The sequence below is a fragment of the Somniosus microcephalus genome, unplaced genomic scaffold, assembly GCF_052327205.1.
Source record: "Somniosus microcephalus isolate GS21.2 unplaced genomic scaffold, FLI_Smic_1.0 unresolved_chr2, whole genome shotgun sequence".
NCBI lineage: Eukaryota > Metazoa > Chordata > Chondrichthyes > Squaliformes > Somniosidae > Somniosus > Somniosus microcephalus.
Genome location: NW_028225180.1, coordinates 6,989,740 through 6,997,501, shown reverse-complemented (window position 1 = coordinate 6,997,501; position 7,762 = coordinate 6,989,740). Strand labels below are relative to the sequence as shown.

Sequence of the window (7,762 nt, the reverse complement as noted above, 5' to 3'; positions counted from 1 at the left end):
TGGCGCGATAACACAGCCTTGCTTGACCCTGTTCCGCACGTGAATTGGGTCTGTGATGGAACCGTTGGTCACGATCACGGCGTGCATGCTATTGTGAAGCAGGAGGAAGATGGTGCCAAACTTTTGAGTGCATCCGAATTTGAGGAGGACGCTCCATAATCCCTTACTGTTGACAGTGTCAAAGGCCTTTGTGAGGTCAGAAAAGGCCATGTACAGCGGTTGGTGCTGTTCCCTGCATTTCTCTTGCAATTGACGTGCGCTGAAGATCATGTCCATTGTGCCCCTTAGCGGGCAGAATCCGCATTGCGACTCTGGGAGGAGCTCTTCAGCCACTGGGAGAAGGCGATTGAGGAGGGTTCTTCCGATGACTTTCCCTGTGGCAGACAGCAGGGAAACACCTCTATAATTAACGCAACTGGACTTGTCACCTTCCTTGAATTTGGTCACAATTACGGCTTCTCTGAGATTCCCTGGCATGCTCTCCTCCTTCCAGATAAGATAAATTAGATCATGATTCGCGCCAGTAGTGCTTCTCCGCCATGCTTTAGTGCCTCGGCAGGGATTCCATCTGCTCCTGAGGCCTTGTTGTTCTTCAGTTGTCGGATGGCCTTTTCAACCTCTTGCCAGGCTTAGGTTGTGCTGAGGTGGTGGCGGGTAGCATGATGTGGGATGGAGTTGAGAACACTTGCGTCGATGACAGAGTCTCGGATAAGGAGATCTTCGAAGTGCTCTTTCCAGAAGGCATTGACTGCCTCCCTGTCCTTGATGAGTGCCTCTCCATTCTTGGCCCGCAGTGGGGTAGAGCCTTGGGTGCTTGGGCCGTAGGTGGTCTTGACTGCACTAAAAAATCTACGCACGCCGTGGTTGTTGGCTAGCTGCTGGAACTCCTGTGCTTTCTCCACCAACCATCTGTTCTTCAGGTCGCGAGTTTTAGTTGGACCTCGGCCTTCAGGCATCAGTAGAGCTGCTTTCTTGCGCTCGAGTTCTGTTGCTGTTTCCAGATCAGGAATGCCTTGCGATTGCGGCTTATTAGCTCCTGGATCTCCTGGTCGTTCTTGTCGAACCAGTCTTGGTGTTTCCTGGTCGAGTGACCGAGCGACTTTTCACAGGTGCTGATTATGAAGGCCTTGAGTGCAGCCCAGACGCTGTGGACACTCTTTGTCTCTGAATCACTGGGAGTCATCAGGTTGGTTGTGAAGTGCAAGCTGACTGGCGCTTTCTTAGCAGAGTCTGAGTGCTCCAGCGTTGATTTTACTGCAGTATTGCTTCTGTTGCAGATGCTGTTTTGGGGCTAAGTTGATGGTGATGACAGAGCGGATTAGGCGATGGTCTTTCCAACAGTTGTCAGCTCCTGTCATGGTGTGGGTGATGCGGCCGTCCTTGCGGTCCCTCGCTCGGATGATGACGTAGTCCAGCAGAAGACCGTGCGTGGAGCGAGTGTGTTGCCATGAAGTTCTGTACTTGTCTCTCTGACGCAACAAGGTATTGGTTATGACAAGTCCATGTTCTAAGCATTTAGTCAGGAGAAGAGTATCGTCGGAGTTGGCTTTTCCTACACCCTCTCTGCCGATCACACCTCCCCAGAGGGCTGTGTCCTTTCCAACTCTGACGTTAAAGTCACGAAGGACGATCAGCTTTTCTTCCGTTGTGATTCGGGACAGGGATTGTCCGAGGCTGGAGTAGAATTGCTCTTTGGTCTCGTCTGTGGTTTCCAGTGTTGGGGTAATAATGTTTTATTAATGGTCATAATGATTTATAAACTGTTATAATGTTTTAGTAATGTTCATAATGATTTATAAAGGGTTATAATGTTTTAGTAATGGTCACAATTTTTTATAAACTGTTATAATGTTTTAGTAATGGTCATAATGATTTATAAAGAGTGATAATGTTTTATTAATGGTCATAATGGTTTATATAGGGTTTTAATGTTTTAGTAATAGTCATAATAATGATTTATAAAAGGTTATAATGTTTTAGTAATGGTTTATAACGATTTGTAGAGTGTTATAATGTTTTATAAAGTCCTGGTGCCGGGCCTCCTCCTCCCTGGGCCGGGCTGCTCCCTTCGCCGCCCCTTCGCTTCGGGTAACTGGGACTCTTGCTGCTGCCGCCCTCCGGACGCTCGCCCTCCGCCGCCTCGCTTGTGGAAAAGGGGAAACCTCAGTGGCGGCAAACTTTCCACGGGAGAAGGACCCGATGGCGAGAGAGAGAGAGTGAGCAGCCATCTTTGTCCGGGCGCATGGCCGCCATCTGGGTGCAGCGCACCTGAGCCGCCATCTTTTTTAGGGGCACCAGAGCTGCCATGTTTATGCAGGTGGCCAGAGCAGCAATGCTTGTGCGGGGCGCCGGTTTCCCCATCAATTTTAGGGGCTCCAGAGCCGCCATCATTGCGCCGGACGCCAGAGCCGCCATCTTTCACAGTTGCGCCGGAGCCGCCATTATGGGGCGGGGCCTCAGGGCCCCCATCTTGCTGCAGGGCACCTGGACTGCCATATTTGTTAGGGGCGGCAGAACCGCCATTTTTGTGCGGGATTCCAGCGCCGCCATCTTTGTTAGGGGGGGGCCAGAGTCGCAATTTTTATGCAGGGCGCCAGAGCCTCCATCTTTGTGCGGGGCGCCGGGGCCGCCATCTTTGTGCGGGGTGCCGGGGCCGCCATCTTTGTTATGTGAATTTCCCAGTCGGCGGGTGGGGAGAGCGGCTCACTACAATATCAGGCCCAGGGAGCTCTCAGTCGGCAAAGTCTCCGCTTCACATCATCCTTTAATGAATTTTACAATCAGATTAAAGGGATATTTCCCCACATTCTTCAACTGCTCTCTGAACTTAGTCTGGGTGATGGCATAAATCCCAGTGTTTGTGCAGCAACTCAGCAGCTGCAGCATCAATCCCATTTCCAGTAAATAGTCAGGCGGATTTACATACGCAGAACCCAAATATAACATCCGGCTCCATATATAATACACCACAAACACTGCCCATAGCAGGATGAAATTGCCGGAGATAACAAGCAGTAAAATGATGGATTTCCTGCGGCTCTGGGTCTCTGGGACTCTCCCCCCTGCTGGGTCCCCGGTGTCTCCTGCGGGCTCTGCTGGACACTAAAATGTGTCTGATGGTGAGAGCATTGAGCAGCAGAATCACCACAAATGGGACCCCCGGGGTGAGAATATAATGAACGAGCTCGATTGTTCCCCAGACCCGTGAAAACAGAACTTCCAGTTTTACATCAAAAAACCAGGTGGCGTGTCGAAGCCGATACCGATCTGTGAACATAAAATACCAGAAAATGTTCTTTGAACCGCTCAGCGCAGTCACTGTCCCCAGAACCACAGCCGCCGTTTTCTCGGTGCAATATTTAGTTTTCAGCTTCTGGAGACAAATGGCCACAAATCGGTCAAAGGTGAAAGTGACGGTGAACCAGACAGAACAGTCTGTGGCTGCATACAGCAGGACGGCGTGGATATTACACACGGGGAGGGGTCAGCACGAACCAAAACTGTTCCGAATAAGCAATCGGAATCTGCCTCAATATCAGGTCGAGGATAACGACAAGTAGATCCGCCGCTGCCATGGCCACCAGGTAGCGAGTGACACATTTGGAGAGACCGCACTTCCCCCGAGACAGGATCACAATCGTCACTAAGTTCACTGTGAGCAAGGAAAATAAACAGATAAATTATACATCAGGCTGGGAGCAAGAGCAGCATTTTTTTGGAATTCGGGGAGAAATCTGCAACACATTAGCGACATTCAATGATATAATTTAATTCTATTACCCGTGGAGCTGAATACAGGGCTTATTGTAAGAATAATCGGGAATACATTGTGGAATTAATAAATGAAATGTGGATAAATAGAACATGAAAGTAACAGATGTTTGACCAATGAGAGATTCAATGGTAGATCTACCTTTAGCCCAGCAGACAAAAGCTACGCCCGAGGTACCAGGGACACAAAGGACCAGAACCTCTCAGGAAGCCTTCGTGTCCCAGGATCAGTCAGCATTTGGAGCGGTGCAATTCACTTCAGTGCCCCTGTGTTAGGGAGGGGGAAATCCCTCTTGAATTCCTGGTCCTGGTTAGAATATCCATTCTATTTAGAACTGAAAATGATTGCAACGGAAAAATACAGATACTGCAATCTTGGCGTTGCAATAGTTACTGTCAATTGTATTTATAATGTACGGCTGTAATATGCAAGTGTAAGATAATAAATACAAGTGCGTTGCATTTATAAAGAAAACTGGGCTGTAAGAAGTGTTTTTAAGATTGCGCTTTCTACAATTTTGTTGAAATACTCAAATTGTAGCTCATTGAAAGGAAGATTTTCCAAATAACATTGCAAAGAATGGACTCTGAATTAAAATAAATGGTTGTCATTGACCAGATAATATCCCACTAAATGCATTTTTTATCATCATAATAACGTGACTTATCCAACAGGCAACGAGCCGCCGAACGCTTTCGTAAAGTATCTGAACACAAATGGACTTTTTCAACTGTTGGTTTCCAACTTCTGCCGAGAATATTAGTCGAGAAAATATGAAAGGATTTTCTTATCCTCAGTACTTCAGTTTCAATCAGCTGGGATTGTTTGTCCTGCAGTACAGCAGGAGGCGATAGAGAATCACACTGGGTCTCACTGAGAGATCCACTGAACTGTGACAGACGGGCATGGGATCCAATTGTAAATTCAAAACAAAGATTGGAAATAAACACATAGAAATATGGATGACCGAAGGTTTCTTGAGAATGTAAATTATCCTTGTAATCCTATTCTAACCATCAGAAGCAGTGCCACTAATGTAGAACTGGAGATGGTGGGAATGGAGACATTGACTGGAACTGAATGATTAGCGGGTGTTTTAGACATTTAACGATGTGGATATGATCTGCCGCCATGATTTGTTCCTGTGACTCTGAGTTCTCAGGTGACTGATGATTCCAATGCGGACCTACCGTCTCTTGTCACAGGTGGGGCAGACGGTGGTTGAAGGGGCGGGTGGGTGGGGTGCTTGGGTTGACGTGCGCTCCTTCCGCTGCCTGCGCTTGGCTTCCATTTGCTCCCGGCGAAGAGACTCGAGGTGTTCAACGCATTCCCGGATGCTTCTCCTCCACTTTGTGCAGTCTTGGACCAGGGAATTCCTATGTGTCGGTGGGGATGTTACACTTTTTCAAGGAGGCTTTTGAGGGTGTCCTTGAAGCATTTCCTCTGCCCACCTGGGGCTCTCTTGCCGTGTCAGAGCACCGAGTAGAGCGCTTGTTTTGGGAGTCTCGTATCGTATGCGGACGATGTGACCCGTCCATCGGAGCTGATTGTGCGTGGTCAAAGCTTCGATGCTGGGGATGTTGGCCTGATTGAGAACACTGACGTTGGTGCGCCTGACCTGCCAATGAATTTGCAGGATCTTGCGGAGGCAGCATTGGTGGTACCTCTCCAGTGCTTTGAGGTGCCTGCTGTACATGATCCATGTCTCTGAAGCATACAGCAGGGAGGGTATCACTGCTGCTCTGTAGACCATGAGCTTGGTGCTGGGTTTGAGGTCCTGGTCTTCAAACATTCTCTTCCTCAGGCGACCGAAGGCTGCACTGGCACACTGAAGGCGGTGTTGGACTTCGTCATCGACGTCTGCCCTTTTTAACAGAAGGCTCCTGAGGTATGGAAAGTGGTCCATGTTGTCCAAGGCCTCGTTATGGATTTGATAATCGGGGAGCAGTACTGTGTGGTGGGAGCAGGTTGGTAGAGGACACTTGACTTACGGATGTTTCGTTTAAGGCCCGTGCTCGTACGCTTCAGTAAAGTCGTTGACGATGGTTTGGAGTTCGAGTTCAGCGTGTGTGCAGAAGCAAGCATCATCTGCATACTGTAATTCAATAACAGAGGATGACCCGAACTTGGATCTGGACTGCAGGTGACGGAGGTTGAACAGTTTCCCATTTGTTCTGTAGATTAGCTCCACTCCAGCGGGGAGCTTACTGAGGGTGAGATACGAAACCTGCCTGACAGATCCTGTTTCTTTTAAAGGACTGTGTGATTATACCTATCACTTTCAAATGCCTCGGTTACTGGTCCAGTCTCTTTATAATGCCGGTGTGACTGGTTCTGTCTGTTTAAAAAGCATGTGTGACTGGGTGGGAGGGTATGCTGTGAGGAGGATGTTGTGAAACTCCAGTACGATTTGGACAGGTTGGGTGATTGAGCAGAAACATGGCAAATGTACTATCTATCTATCTATCTATCTATCTATCTATAATATATATAAAAGGATACTTCTGTCTATCATTCCGTCTGTCTGTCTGTCTTGAATAAACTCAAAAGTTATAGAGCGTACCTACACGTGCGTTACGTCGAAAGAAAGCTGACGATTCCAGAACCATCATAAGCATATTTACTTTTCGGTCGCACTAAAATTGTTCGCGCGTTATGCAAGAAACCTTCAAAATTAAACTCATTATCTGCTCATAGCATTGATTGACTGACGTCAAGGTCGACCAATCCTGTGCCGTCACGATTGACCAATCCTACAGTTCAGTCACCTGATGGTTGGCCAATCACAGCGTCTGTGGGTGGGACTAATGCTTTTCAACTCAGGCATCGGGCAGCCATTGCTTCACTACTTCCAGCTCAAAATCTGCTAATCCAGCTTCTAAAAAGTTAGTATCTCTTTTAAAAATAACATCACATTTACCAAAAACGTTTTATAAGTACTTTCACTTTCATCTTTGAAGCTATTAAAAGGTAGAAATGTTGCCCGGCAGCAGATTCACAAAGGGACACAGAGACAGGCCCCAAAGCCTGGGACTCGATTTAAAACGTTGCCCGGCAGCAGATTCACACAGGGACAGACAGACAGGCCCCAAAGCCTGGGACTCGATTTAAACCGCCCGGCCCAAAACAGCCCTGGCAAAGCCGGGCTCCCCAAGCTAGTATAAATATAATAAAAGGATAGTGGTGTCTGTCTGTCCGGGCATCACTCAAAAGTTATAGAGCGTACCATCACATATGTTATATCAAAAGAAAGGTTATGATTAGGAGGGTGTCCTAGGTGTATTTACTTTTTGGTCAGACAAAAATTGTTCGGACAGTAGACAAAAAATGTTCAAAATTCCGCTCATTAGCGGTTGGCCAATCATACGGGGGAATTGCGCTCATTACCATTGAGTGACGTGAAGGTTGACCAATCCGCGCGCTGCGTCACAGGGGGCGTTTCATGGCATTTGTGGGCGGGGCCTAATCCTTCAAACTGCCGTTATTCAGGTGCTGACCAATCCTACCGCTCATTAGCGTTGAGTGACGTGATGGTTGACCAATCCGCGCGCTGCGTCACGGGGGGAGTTTCATGGCATTTATGGGCGGGGCCTAAACCTTCAAACTGCCGTTATTCAGGTGAGTGGCGGCCATTACAGACTGGCCGGGCCTGAAGCTCAAAAAATTTCTCTCTCTCTCTCTCTCCTCTCTTCCTCTCTCTCTCTCTCTCCTTCACTCTCTCCCTCTCTCTCTCCTTCCCCCTCTCTCTCTTCTCCGTGAGTGCGGGACCGGCAAAACTGGGGCTTTCCAGCGAGCCGTCCCCGACCGCAATCGGACACGGGAGTTCGCAGCGAAAGGCGTTCGTCTGCCGCCCGGCCAATCGGGTCCAAAGGCCCGCCGCGTTAACCGTCAGGAACCTCGGGCTCGCTTCGGAGCGCTGGGCACCCGGCCTCCCGTTGTCGGACTGACTCCGTTCTGGTACCGAGGTGAGTCCATCCGGGCCTGAGGCAC

The 7,762-nt window shown here is 48.7% G+C and overlaps 1 protein-coding gene across 1 annotated transcript in view; it reads left to right on the top strand.

Annotated features, from left to right (window-relative positions):
* The first annotated feature begins 1,325 nt into the window (after window positions 1-1,325).
* LOC147092062 (membrane-spanning 4-domains subfamily A member 8-like) overlaps window positions 1,326-7,762 on the top strand; it is a 36,378-nt gene continuing 29,941 nt past the window's right edge. Inside the window, exon 1 of the mRNA XM_085976379.1 lies at window positions 1,326-1,424. Coding sequence (XP_085832505.1) covers window positions 1,326-1,424 — 99 coding nt within the window. The remainder of the gene's footprint in view (window positions 1,425-7,762) is intronic.